The 18,043-nt window shown below is 48.5% G+C and overlaps 2 protein-coding genes across 4 annotated transcripts; both read left to right on the top strand.

Annotated features, from left to right (window-relative positions):
* The first annotated feature begins 128 nt into the window (after positions 1-128).
* ING5 (inhibitor of growth family member 5) lies at positions 129-8,651 on the top strand. 2 transcript variants are annotated; one of them, XM_082288361.1, is made up of 8 exons: positions 129-241; positions 739-810; positions 1,534-1,700; positions 3,004-3,115; positions 3,922-4,015; positions 5,234-5,369; positions 5,530-5,591; positions 6,162-8,651. In XM_082288361.1, the coding sequence occupies exons 1-8, from the start codon at positions 205-207 to the stop codon at positions 6,202-6,204; spliced, it is 723 nt and encodes a 240-aa protein (XP_082144487.1). In that variant the 5' UTR covers positions 129-204; the 3' UTR covers positions 6,205-8,651. The 2 variants fall into 2 exon arrangements, with proteins under 2 accessions (XP_082144487.1, XP_082144488.1); XM_082288362.1 differs by lacking the exon at positions 129-241 and adding an exon at positions 469-585.
* Positions 8,652-8,914: 263 nt separating this feature from the next.
* On the top strand, positions 8,915-17,444 carry D2HGDH (D-2-hydroxyglutarate dehydrogenase). 2 transcript variants are annotated; one of them, XM_082288144.1, is made up of 9 exons: positions 8,915-9,374; positions 10,567-10,624; positions 11,625-11,764; positions 12,301-12,494; positions 13,629-13,797; positions 14,380-14,523; positions 14,931-15,073; positions 15,219-15,384; positions 16,595-17,444. In XM_082288144.1, the coding sequence occupies exons 1-9, from the start codon at positions 9,089-9,091 to the stop codon at positions 16,867-16,869; spliced, it is 1,575 nt and encodes a 524-aa protein (XP_082144270.1). In that variant the 5' UTR covers positions 8,915-9,088; the 3' UTR covers positions 16,870-17,444. The 2 variants fall into 2 exon arrangements, with proteins under 2 accessions (XP_082144270.1, XP_082144271.1); XM_082288145.1 differs by having other exon boundaries at positions 9,312-9,374; positions 10,527-10,624.
* Positions 17,445-18,043: the final 599 nt, after the last annotated feature.

Here is an 18,043-nt window from a genome sequence, read left to right as displayed (position 1 = left end):
CGCCCGCGCGCGCCCGCCAGCCGCGCGCCGCCCCGCCCCTTCCGCCGCGCCCGCCAATCGCCGCCCGCACCGCCCCTCATGAATATGCAGCGCCAACGGCGCCGGCGGCCAATGGGCGGCGCGCGGGCCGTGAATACGGGATGAGGCCGCGGGCCTTGTCATGCGGGCCCGGCGGGCGGCGGGGAGCGGCGCGCGGGCCGCAAGATGGCGACTGCCATGTACCTGGAGCACTACCTGGACAGTGAGCGAGGGGCGGGCGCGGCCGAGGGGCCGGGACGGGGGCCGGGGCGGGGGCGGCGGGATTGGGGCGGGGGCGGCGGCGGCGGCAGCGCGGGAATTAAAACTGCGCCACGGGCAGCGTGGGGGGGGGGTGGGGGGCGCGGCCTTGTGTGTGCGTCATCAGCGGGCGCCGCGCTACGTCATCGGTGCGCGCTGGGGAGGCCATGGCGGCTGTGGGGGTCAGCCGGGCAGGGGCTCCCGCTCCCCTTCCCTCCCTGCGGTGGGGCTCCCGCTCCCCGCCCTCGGCTGGGCCCCGGTGCCGCCCGCCTGCCAAGGCCCCCAGCACGGTGCTCAAGGTCCGCTGAGGTGAGCGGGCGGCTCGTGGTACGTGACTCACAGGATGGCTTGGCTTGGATTGGGAAGGACCTTAAAGCTCATCTCGCTCCAGCCCCTGCCGTAGGCAGGGACACCTTCCATTTACAAGGTTGCTCAGAGTATTTAGTAGCATTTCTCTTACAGGTATTGAGAATCTGCCGTGCGAGCTGCAGAGGAACTTCCAGCTGATGCGGGAGCTGGATCAGAGAACAGAAGGTACGTGCGGGCATTTCAGCAAGCAAAGGCCGAGAGAACCCGGCCTGAAGGATGGGAAGAGCCCAGTGAGGGTGGGCTTTGGAGGATGTGTCTCTCCTCTGTTGCTGTCCTTTTCTCAGCTCGAGTGCTCTGCAGTGTTTGTCTCTTTCCTGTGAGGATACAGCTCACATCACAGGGCTTGATTTTGTTGTCAGTTTAAATTCACAGCTCTGTGATCACTGTACTCAGTGGCCACTTGGATGGCCTTCCTTCTACTTATTTCCATATCTACCAAGTTCTAGATTCCTGTGTGCCTTGCAGGACCTTTTTTTTTTTCCTTTTTGAAGCTTTTGTTGGTATCTGGCTGCACGCTAACAATTTTCATTTTGAACCATCAGAACAGTAAGTGACTGCACCATAGATAAAATGTTCTGCATGTGGGAAGAGAGGCAGCAACTTGTGAACCCATGGGTTCAGTTTCTGATCTTAACTGTGAATTGACTGCAAATTAACTTCTGAATTAGCTGCAGAACACTTGAGAAAGCAGAATCACACCGCAAGTGTCAAAAGAGTGAATACCTTTAACTGAATTGCTTTTGTTTTTAAAAAGCAAAATGCATTCAGGAATTGACGGGGATGTAAAAGCTCTCAGGAAGGGTCTCCTAAATACCACGAGGAAGTGGAAAACCAAAAATACCTGCTTTGGCTGGCAGGTCTCTGACGTGTACCTCGTGTGTTTTTCAGACAAGAAGGCAGAGATCGACAGCCTGGCAGCAGCGTACATCGAGTCAGTGAAGAACATGGTACCTGAGGAGCGAGTGGAGCACCTGAAGAAGATCCAGAGTGCCTACAGCAAGTGCAAAGAGTACAGCGACGACAAAGTGCAGCTGGCCATGCAGACCTACGAGATGGTGAGCCATGGAAACCATGGGCATTCTCTGGAGTGGTGCACGAGGAGATACCTCACAGTGTCAGCTTTCTCTGGCTGGTTTTTTTATGGTTTTTTGTTTTAATAGCTTACCTAAACAAACTGGGAGTCTTCAAGCGTATGTTTCTCACTGTTGCCATTCCCAAAAAGCCTTCTCCTGTGGCACCAGGTTTCTCTTTTGCTGAAGAATTAGTGAGTTTGTCCCCCTTGGAGGTGACTTTATCGGTAGTACTCGTCTGCTGTGTGATACTGCCAGTAAATTTCCCCCACTCCCTCCTCCTTGGCAGCTCTCTGTCACTGATAATTTATTTAGGGCTGGTCTTAGTTGAAAGCAAAATTGTTTTAAGCCAGCTGCTGTACTATGTTGTGGAGGTGCAGCAGGAATTCTGCTCGATTGCCTTGGTTTATTGGGTGTCAAAATCTCCTCAGTGGACCTTGTGAGAAAATCCCATTTCTTAAGATGCAGCTCTCCACTTTTTTTTTTTTTTTTTCTCCTGTCCCTTGAATAATTCTTCTCTCCAGGTGTTTTACCCCCCTGGATGAAACTTGAGTGAGAGGAATCCTTTTGACTGTGCTAAGTGTTTATTGTCCAGCTTGTAGAGATGCTTTGGGTTTTGCTACAGCTGCAGTAGATGTTTTATTGCCATCAAATACTGCAGTAAAGGAAATGATGTCCCAGGAATATCAGTGCCCTAGATAACTAGGGAGCTCATTTGATGACAAAGTATTGCAGCAGCACAGTTTGGGGGTGGTGGATTAAAATCCCTGTTCTGAAAGTCACTTTATTGCAGCCAGGGTGGTACAAGGTACTTAATTAATGTGTGTTGACTTGTTACTGAGGATTGTCAACCTCTGTCTGTATTTATTGCTAAATTTCTTTGATTCACATCACAGTGGAGTACCAGGGAAAAACTTGACGCATTTCAGGGACTGTATTTGAATTTTGAAATTTGCAGGGACAAACCAGTTATTTTAGTGTCTCTCATCTTGGTCTGTTCTGAAAATCATTAGTCTGAGTTGCTTTGACTCTCCTTTATGCTGCCTTCCTTTCCCTTCCTTTCTGCTCGCTTGTAGAGGGATTGGCTCCTCCTGCTTTTGCCTCCTTCATTCCCTTTGTGGGTGCCATTTCCCTTTTCCCAGCCTGTACCCCTTCCATGCCTTGCTCTGTGGTACCACACTGTTTGTGCTGCTAACAGCCACTGTTTCAGCCCTTCCTGTTTTCGTTGGGGCTCTCTTTTTTGTGTGTGTTTCTTTGTAATTCAGTTTGTGGTTTCCTCTTGGTGCAGGTGGATAAGCACATCCGCCGGCTGGATGCAGACTTGGCGCGGTTTGAAGCTGATCTCAAAGATAAACTGGAAGGCAGCGACTTCGAAACCCCTGGATCTCGAAGCCTGAAAAGTGGGTAAATTTGATACAATTGAGAGCCTTTTCCAGCACTTAGAATATCAAACCAGGAAGGCTGAGATGTAAAATAGGCTCTTATTTCTGGAGGAAGGAAAGAAGTGCACCATTCTCTGCTTGTTTTTAATGCTCTTCAAAATGTTTACAGTGGGCAAGAGATGAAGAGACATGTGGTGCTGGGATCAAACTTAACTGTTGCACAGATCATCCTGAAGTTGTTCATCCTGGCTCTAAGGAGAGTGCTGTGCCAAAACTGCACTGGTGTGTGTAACAGTCTTAGTTTCAGGAAAAATTAGGAGTTAAAGGAAGATACCAGTTTCTACAGTGTTTGCTGAAATATTGTGGGATTACAGTGTCACTGGAATGTGGATACAGCAGCACAGCACAGCTTGATGCCTTTGAACTATGAAATAAGGGGTGGGAGCAGGGAGGTGGAGATAAAAGTTATGTTAGTTATTGAGTAACCTATTAACTGTGTTTAAGGATATACTGAGATTTGAAAAAAATTACTGCATGTCTAATCAAGTGTGATGCTGTTTATGACTTGGGCTGACGTACTGCAGTGCTTTATTGCCAGAACTGCAAACACAAGAGTTTGGTGCTCAGTTGTACTTGTCAGTTTGGTGTATTTTTGGCTCAAAAATGCATTTCAGTCAGCGTATTCAATTACATGTATAATAAGGATTACTCAGTTACATATGAAATAGGGATTTCAAGACAGTAACTGCATCAAAAGAACAACAGCTGGGGATGTTTCTGCCACTCAGATAGGCTGAAACGATGGGGTTGTTTTTCCTTTCTAGAGGGACGAAGTCAGAAAGACAAAAGAAGCTCTCGTGGTCGAGGCAGGAGAACATCTGAAGAAGATACACCAAAGAAAAAGAAACTCAAAGGAGGGTAAGGCAGGGCCAGGCACAACTCCAGGGCCTTGGGCTTGGCACTTCATGAATTTTCCACAAGCTCATGTTACCCTATTTACGACTCGTGTCCGGATGGCGAGCGGTGTTAAGAGTGCTCTGGTCTTACTCCATTTCATTAATGTCCTGCTTAGGACAGGCCAGCATTGTTAATTAACTCCTTGGTTGGCATGTGGAAGCTCAGCATGCTTGGAACACTCTGACTGGAAGGACAGGATCAGCCTCCCTGTTGCTGTTGGCAAGCTGGGAGAAAATAGCTTTGATTTTTGTCACAGAGCTATTTTTAACAGTTGTTCGTGGTCTTGATGGCAAAAGAAACTCACTTGTCCATCAGGACAGAAACTGATGTGCTGCTGTTCTAGAAATCTTGGAGAATTTTGGGGGTTGTTTTCGAAGGATTGTGTCCTAGGTAGCCTTGAATAATCTGATTTGGTTTTGAGAGGCAAGGAGGAAAGCATGTCCCCTCTCTGAGATGGGATTTCTATTAAAGGGGCTCGGTTTATTCTGATATTTTCAGCTGGCTAAATGGAGGGACAGGAAACTTAAAAGTAGTTTCTATGGACTGCTACTGGCATGTCAGCACACCCATGTCAGAGTAAGAGGGTTCACTCATGCCTGACAATGAGAAAACATGTCTATTAAAACAGGCTGGGGAAAAACTCCAAACAGGTTACTCTACTCACAGCCAGGAGTGATCTGTGTGATAATTTTGTTACTTTACTCATGACATCTACAAATCCCTCTCTTAATTCTTTCTAGTCATACTGTGATCCAACCTACCTTATGATTTTAATTAATGGACTGTGGTAATGAAATATAAACTCTAAAACAGGGTCATGTGGTTTAGGGAAGATACTGTAGAACACTAATTTTCCCAAGTAGGATTTAGATCTTGGAAACATCAAATCCTAGAATGGTTTGTGTTGGGAGGCACCTTAAAGACCCTCCCATTCCAGCCCCTCCTGTGGGCAGGGACACCTCCCACTAGCCTGAGTTGTTCTAAGTCTGGCCATGAACACTTCAGGGATGGGGCAGCCCCAGCTGCTCTGGGCACCCTGTGCCAGGGCCTCCCCACCATCACAGGGAAGAATTCCTTCCCAATATCCCATCTAACCCTGCCCTCTGGCAGTGGGAAGCCATCCCCTTGTAACACAGTGTTGTCTGAGTTGCTTTGTCCTGACTCTGTCCTTGCCCACAGGTCTGAGTTTGCTGATACCATCCTGTCAGTGCATCCCTCGGATGTCCTGGACATGCCAGTGGATCCCAACGAACCCACCTACTGCCTGTGTCACCAGGTGTCCTATGGAGAGATGATTGGCTGTGACAACCCAGATGTAAGCACTTGAGAGATGATTGGTTTTCAGATGTTTGTTGCCTCCCACCCCTGTACAATCCGAGGAGGGGGTCCTTGCTCGGTTAGCCCATACCAAATGATGGGAACGTTTGTGAATCACTAAGAATCTCCCTTGTGGGTTTTTCCTTTCTCTTTTGCAGTGCCCAATTGAGTGGTTCCACTTTGCATGTGTGGACCTGACCACCAAACCAAAAGGGAAATGGTGAGTGGGACAACATTCAGCTTTGGGATTTTTATCAGGCTGCAGTTTGCCTAACAAGAATTAAAACCCTGCTGTGAGCCTGGCAGAGGAGCTTTGCTTTTCTCATCAGAGGGTTTGAATCCACTGTGATTGGGGATTATGTTTGAGGGTAGAAGATACAAGACGAACCTTGTTCTTAAAATCCATTTCCACAGAAGTCTTAGGTTCTGGTGGGAGCAAAACTGCCTGATAAACAGAGCAGGTTTTAACCTGAGGCTTGTGTGAACATGGACATGTTACATCTGAGGTTTGCTGTCACTAGTTGTGGCTGTGCTTAAAACTGAGAGACAGATACCTCAGATACATTTCACTTCTGGAGGAATATTTTGAAGACTTCTCAGGGTTCTACCTCTGTATGTGCTCATCTTGGGAAGGACCATGGGCTTGTTACTTTTATCTAATGGACCATTTTAATCAAATTAACAAGTTGCCAGTCAGAAGCAGGCTTATTTGTGCACAAATATTAAAAACAGTTCTTGGACTCTGTGCTGTTAATTCCAGGAGCTAATTACTGCTTCTTTTTTCTTACAGGTTTTGTCCTCGTTGTGTTCAGGAAAGAAAGAAAAAGAAGTAAGGAGTAGAGGGGAATACACCACCGAGGCAAGAAGAATTTAATATATTCCTTCATCCATGTTGCAATATTACCTTTGATTATTTTTTGTTAATCTATCCTCCATCTTTTTCCGGTATGATATTTAATTATCCAGTGGCCAGTTGAAATTCCTGTTCTTTCCTAAGACTTTGGGAGGGAGTCCCAAATCCATTTGCCACGGAGATTTTATTTATGTTAGTCTTGCACAATAATACTGAGAGAGGGTGTTGCCTTTTCTGGCTGTTTCCATTTCCCTAAAGATTCTTTAAGTACATCACTGTGAAGATGAAACCTACAGTATTCTTGGAGAGAGAGACAGAGAAGGTCAGATTTATTCACAAAATAAGACGAAGGCCTGAGTTGTTAGCTGTGATTGCCTGTGTGGCACCTGGGTAAATCAGGAAATCAGGTTTTAGAGAAAGGCTCCATGAGGACACTGTTTGTTCCCATGATGGTGTGGCTCTGCTGTTGAAGAAGGCCATTCAGGAATGTTCCAACAGGACTTCTTGTCTTTTTTTTTTTAATGGGCCACATTTGCATGTTCTTGACTTCTTTAGCTGCCTTTTCAGATGATGAATGTGAATCCTTGGATTAGCACAGTGTCAGTGGCTGCAGCAGAAGGGAGAGGGGAAATAAGGAGTCAGAAAGCAAAACTCTGTTTTTTGCCTTCCTGTGAGATACAGTGGATGCAGAAGTTGAGGGAAGAGCAAAGTCTTGCCTTCATATCTGTCTCCTGCATCACGAGGCTTACCTGCCTACAATGAAAGATGTAGTGAGGAGAGGTGCCTGCAGGGTTTCCTCCCTGCTGGTGGAAGGAGGAAAAAAAAAAGCCCCAAACTCATGAACTTTGCTGGCTCTGGTCCCTGGTGGGTGTTGGTGGCAGTTCTGTGCCGGGCTGTGTGCTGCTTTCCCTACCAGTGTGCAGAAGCTCCTGGTACAGACTGCTGGAAAGGCATAAAGAAGCTTCCAGATAAACTTCTCTTCTGCTGAATAAATAGTACAGAAGATTAAAAACACTTCTACTCAGATTCTGGCACGTGTTCTCAAAAGAAAGAAGGCTTTTCCTGTTGCACTGAGCCTCTTCCTCATGTTTTGCAGTGAAGGAAAGTAGAACACAGCTCCTGCCACTTCACTCTGTGGGGCTTTTTGCTTGCTGCTGACATAGAAGAAACCTCTCAATCGTGAGGCAGCTTTTCTATGAACATTGATTTATGGCAGAAAAAAAGGATGGATTTTAGGAAAAAATCCCCATCTTCAGGGTCCTGTTATTTCCAGTGTGATGTTGCACGTGTCTTTACTACATTGCATCACGGAGAGATGAAGTTTGCAGAGTTCTGTGCATGAAAATGCACGTCTGTGATGCACATTTGTCATTGCTGCCGTGGAGTAGCACGTGGAAAGCAGGCAGGGAAATGAAAGCTGGAGTGCTGGAGGGAAGGAGGAGGAACAGCACAGTCACACAGGCCTGGAGTACAGCGAGCCCTCTTCTTCTCCTGCCTCTTCATGAGAGCAGATTTGTGATACCTCATGAGCCAGCCTGTAATCCAGTCACCAGTGGGTGAGAGCTGCTCCTCCTTCACCCACTGTACTGGCCTGAGTGGGAGCATTGCTGTGTCCTGACAACCCGTGTCGATGCTGTTCCAGGTTTTGTTTTCCCCTTCCATCCCATGGTATTGTAGACAACTTCTTTTCCCTTTTTTTTCCCTAAGGCTTTGTTAGTACTGGTATTGCCATGGATTAAGCATTTGATTTGAAACAATCTCAAAATTCCACTCTGGAGATGGTGCTGGAAACATGCCGTGAGGGAAGAGAGCAGCTCTGGGTGAGCCAGTGTGGAGCTGACTTCCCTCAGCTCCAAAATTCTGGTCAGGTAGGATAACAAGACACATTTTTAGAAGTACTTTTGGGGCTTTGAAGAGTATTTTCCACTTGAACCAGCAAAGCAAAAAGGAAAACAAGCTCTAGAAGCTAGAGCTCTCAAAAGGAAGGATAATTTGCTAGGAATTATGAATAGTGTGAGGTACAACATTCTCCTCTTCTTTACAACATCTGTGATGTGTAGAGCATCTGAGATCTGATACCAGCAATAAACTCTCCCACTGGGAACATGCCAGTGCAGGGCTTGGATGGGCTCAGGAGAATCTGCTGCCCTCTTAGACCTGGTTGTAGAGATTTTTTACGACTCCTTGTAGACAGAAATACCAGCAGCCTTCATTTTTGCTTACTAAAGGATTTAAATCTTCTGACTTTTGAATGTACAGTGTTAAATGTTTCCTGGAGAAGGGTGATCCCTAAAGGAAAGTCCCACTCAACATTGCCCAAAAAAGCCCTGCCAGAGGCCCAGCTTTACTGCAGCTCATCCAAACCTGAGGTCGAAACCGACTTTCACTCAATTACCCGAAACGAGAGGGGGGGGGGGGGGGAAAGAGGAATGTAAAGTTAAAAAAAAAAAAAAAAGAAATGTATATCTGTATTTTTGAATCTTGGAGATGTTGGATTATATTATAAATAAAGTATTTTTGGGAATAAATGTGTGAGGATTGGGGGGGGGTGCGGGTGCTGTTGCAACCTCCGGCCGCCAGGGGGCGCTGCCTCCCGCCCGCGCTGAGCGCGTTCGCGCTCAGCGCGGGCGGGCGGCAGCGCCCCCTGGCGGCTCGGTGTGAGGCGCGCCGCGCGTTCCCGGCGCTTCCCGGCCACGGAGCGTCCTTGGCATCTCCCGTGCACCGGCATAATCCCGAATTCCCCACTCCCGCTCCGCGCCAACCCCCACGGCGAAGGCTGCGTGGCGTTGCGGTGCCCCGGGGCTGCGCGGTGGCAGCGGCGGGAGAGACTCGCTGAGGCCGCGGTTGTTTTTTTTTTTTTTTCCATGGCTTCCACAGCCCTGTGGAGCCGCGGGGCCGCCTGGCTGAGGAGCTGCCGGGGGACGGTCCTGCAGCGCGGCCGCAGCCGGGAAGCCCCGGGCGTGCTCCAGGGAAGGGGCTGCTGCCGGGAGGTGGTGGCGACCTGCGAGCGCTACGCGGTGCGGAGGTTGCCCTTCGCCCGGCTGGCGGACGGCGATGTGGCCTTCTTCGAGCGCCTCATGCCCGGCAGGGTCGTCACGGGCGAGGAGGAGGTGAAGCCCTTCAACGTGGACTGGCTGAAGTCGGTGCGAGGTAAGCGGAGCTGCTGCTTGTGCTCGGTTGGTGAAACTTCCTTCCTGCCTCCGTTAATTACCGCAGCAATAAGTTTGCCAAAGGAAGTCTTATCTTTATTTATGGCGGATCACATGTGTACAGGCTGTAGAGTTGGAAGGAACCCATGAGGATTATTGAGTCCCAACTCCTGGCCCTGCACAGACAGCCCAATAATCGCACCCTGTGCCTGGGAGCGTTGTCCAAACGCTCTGGCAGCTTTGGGGCCGTGCCCATTCCCTGGGAGCCTCTTCAGTGCCCGATCGCCCTCTGGAGGAAGAACCTTTTCCTGGTATCCAGCCTAACCCTTTCCTGACAGAGCTCCAGCTGTTCCCTAGGGTCCTGTCACTGGTCACCAGAGACCACATGAGTGCCTGCCCCTCCAAAATGAGTTTTTCCTCATAAAAATATTCCTTTAAGAATTACCTGGTACTTGGTAAACTTGGCTTTCATTAAAAAAAAAAAAATTAACTCTCTAACTTAATAATTAATTTTTTCCTGAGACAAATTGATTCACCTAAGAGTTTTGATTGAACCTCAGAGGAGAATATGAAAGCTTTTGGGAGACTTGATTGCAGCCTTCCAGTACCTTAAGGGGGCTTATGAAAAGGAGGGAGAGGGACTTTTTATACGGGCCTGGAGTGGCAGGACAAGGGGGAATGGCTTCCCACTGGCAGAGGGAAGGGTTAGATGGGATACTGGGAAGAAATTCTACCCTGTGAGGGTGGTGAGGCCCTGGCACAGGTTGCCCAGAGAAGCTGTGGCTGCCCCAGCCCTGGAAGTGTCCAAGGCCAGGTTGGATGTGGCTTGGAGCAACCTGGGCTAGTGGAAGGTGTCCCTGCTCGTGGAATGAGATGAGGTTTTAGGTCCTTGCCAACCCAAATCATCCTGTGATTCTAAATCAAGCATTGTGAGTTCTCTGTTGCTTCTGTCAAAGATTCCATGAGAATTTAAACCATTTCCCATTGCCCCCAGCCAAGTCTACCTATACATGCAAAGTTTTTGCAGGGCTTAAAGGGAAAGGCTGCTGTTGAAATGTTTGTTGTCAAAGTGGTTGAAAATGCCTAACGGTGGAGGGAGCATTGTTACTTCCCACCTCATGCTTTCCCACCTGTTTCTTTCTGACCTCTGCAGAGCCACAGCTTGCCTTGAGAGTCCCTTGCTTTCATTGCAGGGTGCAGCCAGCTGGTGTTGAAGCCAAAGACAACAGCAGAGGTGTCTCAGATTCTCAGGTAATGTGGACCTTTTCTGCTGGGCTTGGTGCTGAGGAAACTTGGGTTGAGTCAGGGATGATCTGGCAGGTGAAGGGAACTTGTAGGTGTTCAGACACCAATTCCTTAAGCACTGGAGTTGCTCAGGCAGTTTTCTTCATGACTTTTCTGTTCTAATAAATGACTAAAAGTAGCTATTGTACAGGTGCTCAGAAAGGAGAAGTTTTGTGAAAGATTCAGGAGGGTCTGTTTGAAACGGTAAAGAAGGTTAGGGCAGAACCAGGCAGTTTGAGGATCTGTTTTATCCACATCCCGTGGTTCACTGGTGTGAGCACAGCTCTGGTTGGGCAGTACTGTGCCAGATCACTGTTTGGCTGAGGAGCTGAAAGCTGCAGGAACCTGCTCCTGGCTCTGTTAAAACAGGGATGCAGAGCACAGGAAAGGCAGGCAGGGCTTCTCAAGGGACTCTGGTGCCGTGGGGCTCTGCGCCATCCCTTGTGCGGGAGCTGCTGTGAGCTCAGAGAGGATGTGGTGGGTGGTACTTGGCAGGGATGTGGCAGGTGGAGCAGCTGAGGCACAGGTGCACATTTTGTTGCCTACATGGCATTAATTTCTTGGAAGGAGGAGAGCAGTCATGTCTGAAACCACTGCCAGAGGCTGGCTGTCAGAGCCCACTGAGGAGCCCAGGCTGTTAACACAGTCTGCTGCAGAAGCAGCTTCTGTAGAAACATAAGCAGTGCTTTCCAGGCAGATGGTGTGTGCCACACACCTCGATACACACGGGGCTAACCCCAAGTGTTGGTTCTTTGCCCAGCGCTGGGCTGAGTTAAGACAGGAGTTGCACTTTCTCGCTTTGTCATTGAAACTGTCTCCTTGCATCAGTTTAATCTTTCGGTGAAATGCTGCTTAATTTTAAGGAGCACTGTCACAACGGTAGATGTTCATGTAGAGGTGAAACTTGACTGACAGACTGATTATGGCCTTTAAATGCATAAAAATTCAGAAACCTTTTTCCTTCCAGGTACTGCCATGAGAGGAACCTGGCAGTGAACCCTCAGGGGGGTAATACGGGCCTTGTTGGGGGCAGCGTTCCTGTCTTTGATGAGATCATTCTCTCCACTGCTCTCATGAACCAGATCATCAGCTTTGACAAGGTGTCTGGTAAATATTCCAGAGATGTGAGGCACAGAAATGAGCCCCAAAACAGGCATTTTCCTAGGAACAGATAACAGCAGGATCAGCAGGGTTCAGCCCAGCAGCATCATAAGGAGGTTTGTTTGAATTTGGGGGGTTAGGGGTCAGGCTGGCGTGAGTATCTGTGTTCAAAGAAAGATAGCAACAAGCAGAATTTAAACCATTTCCCATTGCCCCCAACAGCAGCCAAGTCTACCTGTACATGCAAAGTTTTTGCAGGGCTTAAAGGGAAGGCTGCTTTCCCTTTAAGGCAGAGACACGCTTAATGTGGTTGTGTTTTACCAGTCCGGAGTTGTGGGTCACCAGATGTTGAGGCAATAACAAAGCTCCCTGAGGCTTGAGGAGGGGGCAGTTCCCTGGAGCATGCACAGACTCGTGCATTTAAGCTGAATCCCAGGAAGTTTTGAAGGAAGAGATGGTTGCATCTGCTCATACTGCTCCTGCTTCTTGAGGAGGCACCTTCTTCTCGGCCATCAGCTTGTAGCAGGGCGTTTCTGTTGCAGGGATCCTCGTGTGCCAAGCGGGCTGTGTGTTGGAGAGGCTCAATGAGTACTTGGAGGAGCAGGGGTTTATCATGCCACTCGACCTGGGAGCCAAGGGCAGCTGTCACATCGGGGGGAATGTGGCCACCAATGCCGGAGGCTTGCGGCTCTTGAGATACGGCTCTCTGCGAGGGACGGTGCTGGGCCTGGAAGTGGTAAGGCGAGTACCTGGCAGTTCCTTTCTGTTTAATCCTCTGCTTCTTACTGCTTCCTGTTCTTCTAACTATCCAGCACACAGCCAAGTTCTTCTCCAGGCTTCCACTCTTAACTTTTCCTTGTTGGTCTCTTTTGAGAAGGGTCACCACATGTCTTCATGCATGTAGCATGTTATTGCTGCTGCAGTTTCCAGCTTCCTGACTTCCAGTGCTTGCTGACAGAGGAGGTGTTAGGTGGTTTTCTAGTCCAGACAAGTGAAAAGAAGGTAGGGAGAGATTGGGGGATCCCAGGTTATCTGCATGGAGTTGGTTCCTCTGAGCAGTGGGTCTCTGGAACACTCTTTTCTAGTGGCTGCTCACTTGGATTTTAATAGAATCATAGGATCACAAACTGGTTTGTGTTGGACAGGAATTTAAAGATCTTCTTAAGGTTTAAAGCTCACCCCATAACAGAGCTGTCTGCTTTGGGTTCATTTGGCTGCTGGCTGTGTCCTAGAGTCTCTGCTGTTCCTCAGCTGCTCCTGTCCTACAGGTGAGTGCCTTGGGGTGTAAAGGCTGGATTAGGAGTTCTAAAAGTTTTCAGGGCTGGGGAGCAAAGTATTAATGGGAAAAAATTTGGGCAGGGAACAAAAGCATGGCATGGTTTTACTGTGTAGGCTTAGAAAGGAAAGCATTTGTCTCAGGTCAGTTTGGCTCTAGTGTCAGAATAGCCATGAATAACCTCTCTTGGAGATACTCAGCCTTGATTTAAAGCTCAAGTGGCAGAGGGTTTACTTCATTCTGCTTAACTGTTCACTGTTTCAAGTAGCTTTCCTTGTTTCTGCTGGATAATAAGAGCTAGGGCTGCAGAGAATGGCTGGTCTTCTCCACCACTAATAAGAAAAGCAGAGCAAACTAGACCTACTGTTATTACTTGTCCTGATGGAAGGAGGGAAGTAGGAGGGAAATACCTACTCTGTCCTACTCAGGTAGGATATAGAGGGGGGGAAGAGCTGGGGCTGGACGAGCAGTGTGGGCTGCAGCTGTGTCCCTGTGCTCCAGGTGAGTGACACTTCCCATCAGCTTGGTCACAGGTAAGTTCATGACAGCACATTCCTACCCAGGTGCTCTGACTGGGCCCCTGTGTTCCCACAGGTGCTGGCTGATGGCTCAGCTCTGGACTGTCTGACCTCTCTGCGTAAAGATAACACGGGCTATGACCTGAAGCAGCTCTTCATAGGATCCGAGGGGACCTTGGGAGTTATCACTGCTGTCTCCATACTCTGTCCTCAGAAGCCTAAGGCTGTGAATCTGGCATTCCTAGGTAGAAACTGATGTTAATGATTTCACACCTGAATTCAGAGGCTGGGAATAGGGATGGAGAGGAAAAAGCACTGCTCAGCCTGCTGAGCTGGACTGCCAGCATCAGCTGGTTTCTGGGTAATAGTGTAGGGCTCTGTGCTAAAATACCTGTGCAGATATTTAATATCTGTTGAAATACCTGCAAGGGCAGGTTGTTCTGTAAGGAAAGTGGAGCCAGGAGCTCAACAGGGTGAGGAGGCAGGCAGGACAGTCCCCTCACTGGTGAGGGCCTGGTCTGACAGGCTCAAGAGGTGAGCAGAGCAAGACTGTGACAGTAGGCAGGGGCAGCCACCATCCAGGAGTCAGGTGGGCAACAAGGTGACAAGGCAAGGCTGAGAAGTCACATCTGCAGGTCAGGCTCTGGATCAGCAGAGTACATGGCCAGGCACAGCTGCTTAAAAGCTGCTTTTGGGTGTCCCTCAGCAGGTCCAGAGTTGTTTGTGAGGGAGCCTTCATTGACAATTGTTTACTTCTCAGAAACCTCCAAAGGGTTTGGGGTGGTGTCTGGTTTTGGTCCTTATTTCTGTCTGTGTTCTGTCTGAAGGGTGTCAGAGTTTTGCTAAGGTTCTGGAAACATTCACAACCTGCAGAGCCATGCTGGGCGAGATCCTGTCTGCTTATGAGTTCATGGATGAGAAGTGCATGGAATTGGTTGAGAGACATCTCAAGCTGTCCAGCCCAGTGACAGGTACCAGTGGCATTCACACTGTAGAAGGGGGCACTGTACTTCTCGGGGATTTTTAGACTAGTTTTAAACACTTTTAAAAAGTGACTAATTTTAAAAAGTTGACTCACTGACTTTTTAAAAGTTGGCGATTGTGTGGGCATCGCTCATAATTTTTGTATCTAATTTATCCATTCCAACCACCTTTTATCTTTAAGGATGAGATTTTTTACTTGTATGTGTCATCACAAAACTGCTAGCTTTCTGGAAAGTGGTTGCAAAAGAAAAGATAGAGCATGTCAGTGAAGTGCCCTACAGATAAAAGACTGCCCTCTCTGGCACATAACATGTGGGGAAAGCTCCAAAACCTGCCCTGAATTCCTCTGTTTTGCTCCAAGGCATCTGCTTACTTTGTTCTCCCTCATTCTCAGACAGCCCTTTTTATGTTTTAATTGAAACTTCGGGCTCCAACTCAACCCATGATGAGGAGAAATTGAACAACTTCCTAGAACAGGCCATGGCTTCTGGTTTGGTCACTGATGGAACTGTGGCAACGGACGACAAGAAAATAAAGGCAAGTCAGCATTTCCTCTTCCACAAATCTCTTTGACGTGGATTTGTGTTTTATATAGGGAAGTGTTCAGACTGATGTTTGGTATATGCATGGAACCCAAGTGCTACTTGGTTTATATGGATTTCTGTGATCCTTGATTCCTCAGATGCTGTGGGGCCTGCGGGAGAGGATCACCGAGGCCCTCACTCACGAGGGTTATGTGTACAAGTATGACATCTCTCTGCCTGTGGGAAAGCTCTATGACCTCGTGACTGATATGAGGGCTCGGCTGGGCCAGAGTGCCAAAAATGTGGTGGGCTATGGCCACTTGGGTAAGTGGGGGTGCTGGGAAAGGAGGTGATGGCCCTTCTGTGCTGCAGGTTTCACTGTGCAGCAATTAGTGAGAGGCTTTAATAGAGGGCTCTGGAAGAGGAGGGTACGTCAGGATCTTTGTGTTTGAATTTCACTGCTTTCAGACTGTTTTCCATACACCGATGGCATGTTGCTGGCCAGTGAACCATGGAACTGGTCATCTGTGTCTTCTTGCTGTGTACTTTCTATTTAAAGATGTAAATTGTTCAATTGGACCATCAGTTTGGTTGATGTACTTAGACACATTTGGCAGATAACCACTTTCTTGTCCAAAGTGATTAATCCTCCTGGAAATCAATTTTTTTGTGAGCCATTAACCCTGAGAGAGAGAGAGAGAGAGAGAGAGATAGTGATAAATGCACAGAAAGGCTGATAGATTTGTCAGCATGCTGGGGAACTAATCAGATTTTACAAGCAGGTAAATTGGTCGCTTAGCAGAGCTGTTCTGTTACAAAAAAACCATGGAACACTCTTGAGCATACTTGATTAAGGATAATTTGAAAGACATGTTGCATAACAAAGGCTCCCTGTGGTAGCTCTTAGAGGACTAAGCTGTGTGTTGTGAGGGTTTGCTAGGATGCAGGAAGAGGTTCCTGCAGGAGGAGGATGAGTAAGTTGTATTTATCTTTGTGCGTTTTGTCTTTTGGAGTACCCAGCAACTCTGTGCCTAATCAAATACTGTCACAAGCAGCAGCAAAAGGAGAAATTGTTCTGCTTTCTTTGTTTCTGTTGACATGGTGCCAAAGTGCATTTAGAGCATTGCACAAACATAATAGGGAGAGAAAAAGTGATGAAGGGCCATGTTAAAGCCTAATGATCATTATGAAATGCCATTGGGGAAGTCTTTGTCATGGCATCACAGTGGTGGCACAATCATTAATGCAGCACAGTGGGAATTTTAAAATCACAGAAGTTGGAGTTTGAAAGTAGCTTAACTTGGAACCCTTCCTCAAATATTGCACCGGGAGCGTGGAAAAGCAAAGATCCTATTTGAATTATTTGTGCATGGAGAGGCTGATTTTTGTAGGACAGTGAGCTTGCCCTTTTTGCACAGTTTGCAGACTAACAAAGGCCCTGTTGTTTGAGAATGTGGAGGAGCCAGGAATGAGTATCCATTGCAGGGCCACCAAGTTTTTCTCCCAGACCCACCTGTGCAATGTTTTCTTCCAGGAGATGGGAACTTGCATTTGAACATCACGGCAGAGTCCTACAGTCATTCCCTGCTGGATGCCATCGAGCCCTTTGTGTATGAGTGGACTGCAAGATGCAGTGGGAGCATCAGTGCAGAGCACGGGCTGGGCTTCAAGAAGAAGCAGTTCATTCAGTACAGCAAACCACGCGAGGCAGTGGTGCTCATGCAGCAGTTCAAAGCCATGCTGGACCCCAAGGGGATCCTCAACCCCTACAAGACGCTGCCCTCGGCTCTCGAGAGCAGCACGTGCTGAGGAGCCAGCAGAGCAGGGCAGCTCCAGCTCCGTACCTGTACTTGAGCCATAAACACACTGGTGGATCAGCAAGAGTGTGGAGTGCTGCATGTTTGATTTTGTTAGTGGGATGGAACCAGTAAAGAAATGTGGTTGCTCTTTTCAGGGGTGCCTGCTCTTGCTGAAGAACACACTACTGGGTTTCCTATTTAGTCTGAACATTGAAACCAAACATGGAGATACTGTGTGTGTATGACTATTCCAACTCTCTTTCCCCTTAGGTTTGCTCTGATTGATCAGTGACAGCAGCCAAAGGAAGCGTTTTCTCACTTGGGGTGTGCAAGTGAAGCATCAGAGACACAGGAGAACCTGTGGATGCAAACCTTCCAAGTGAAGGTGTTGCTCTTCCTCACTTGTTTTGTCTAATACACTTATCCCACAGCCCACAACAGCATCTGGTTATGGCCTCTTTAGTGATGCCACCTCCAGGCTGTCCCAAATAAGCATCAGTGTTGTCGCATGTACAGGTTTGCAGTGCTAGAAGGACTGGCCAGAGAAGAGAGGGTGCTGGAGATCCAGCTTCTGGATTTTATCAACTGGAGGAGAAATACCAGCAGCCAGGCTGAGGGAGGGGATCCCAGGACACCTGCCTGGCCAGGGCCAGGCTCTAGGCATGCCACTATTCCCTGCTTCCTTGACTTCCAGTCTGTTCTTCACAGTGCATCATGATTTGCTCTCACAGAGTGGTGTGAAATTATCCCTCCCAATCTGGCTGGTTAATATCTGGGAGAACCCTGAGTGATAATCCAAAAGGACGGGGCTTGGAGCAACTTGGTCTAGTGGAAGGTGTCCCTGCCCATAGCGGAGAAGTAGAATGAGATGGGCTTTAAGGTCCCTTCCAACCCAAACCACTCTGTGAGTCTGCACTGGGAGTGCTGTGGACTCTCTGGAGGGACAAGAGGCCTTGCAGAGGGACCTGGATAGATGCACCATCAGGCAATTGCCAGTGGCACAGAATTACTAAATCCAAGTGCTGGATTCTGCGCCCAGGGTGGAGCAACACCGAGCACAAGTGTAAGCTGGGAGAGGAGCAGCTGGGAGCAGCCCTGCTGAAAGGATCTGGGGGTGCTGGTTGGCAGCAGCTCAGTAGGAACCATCGCCAGGAGGGCAAATGGCATCCTGGGGGCACCGGACA

The sequence above is a fragment of the Coloeus monedula genome (assembly GCF_965178545.1).
Source record: "Coloeus monedula genome assembly, chromosome: 10".
NCBI lineage: Eukaryota > Metazoa > Chordata > Aves > Passeriformes > Corvidae > Coloeus > Coloeus monedula.
Note: the sequence above shows the minus strand (reverse complement) of the source record. Positions and strands in the feature narration are given on the sequence as shown.

Excerpts from the sequence above, each read along its gene's own strand:
- ING5 (XM_082288361.1), top strand. The coding sequence starts at position 205 with ATGGCGACTGCCATGTACCTGGAGCACTACCTGGACA. Across the intron at positions 242-738 it reads CCTGGAGCACTACCTGGACA|GTATTGAGAATCTGCCGTGC; the intron begins GTGAGCGAGGGG and ends TTTCTCTTACAG. Across the intron at positions 5,592-6,161 it reads ACCAAACCAAAAGGGAAATG|GTTTTGTCCTCGTTGTGTTC; the intron begins GTGAGTGGGACA and ends TTTTTCTTACAG.
- D2HGDH (XM_082288144.1), top strand. The coding sequence starts at position 9,089 with ATGGCTTCCACAGCCCTGTGGAGCCGCGGGGCCGCCTGGCTGAGGAGC. Across the intron at positions 9,375-10,566 it reads CTGGCTGAAGTCGGTGCGAG|GGTGCAGCCAGCTGGTGTTG; the intron begins GTAAGCGGAGCT and ends CTTTCATTGCAG. Across the intron at positions 15,074-15,218 it reads CGGACGACAAGAAAATAAAG|ATGCTGTGGGGCCTGCGGGA; the intron begins GCAAGTCAGCAT and ends TTGATTCCTCAG.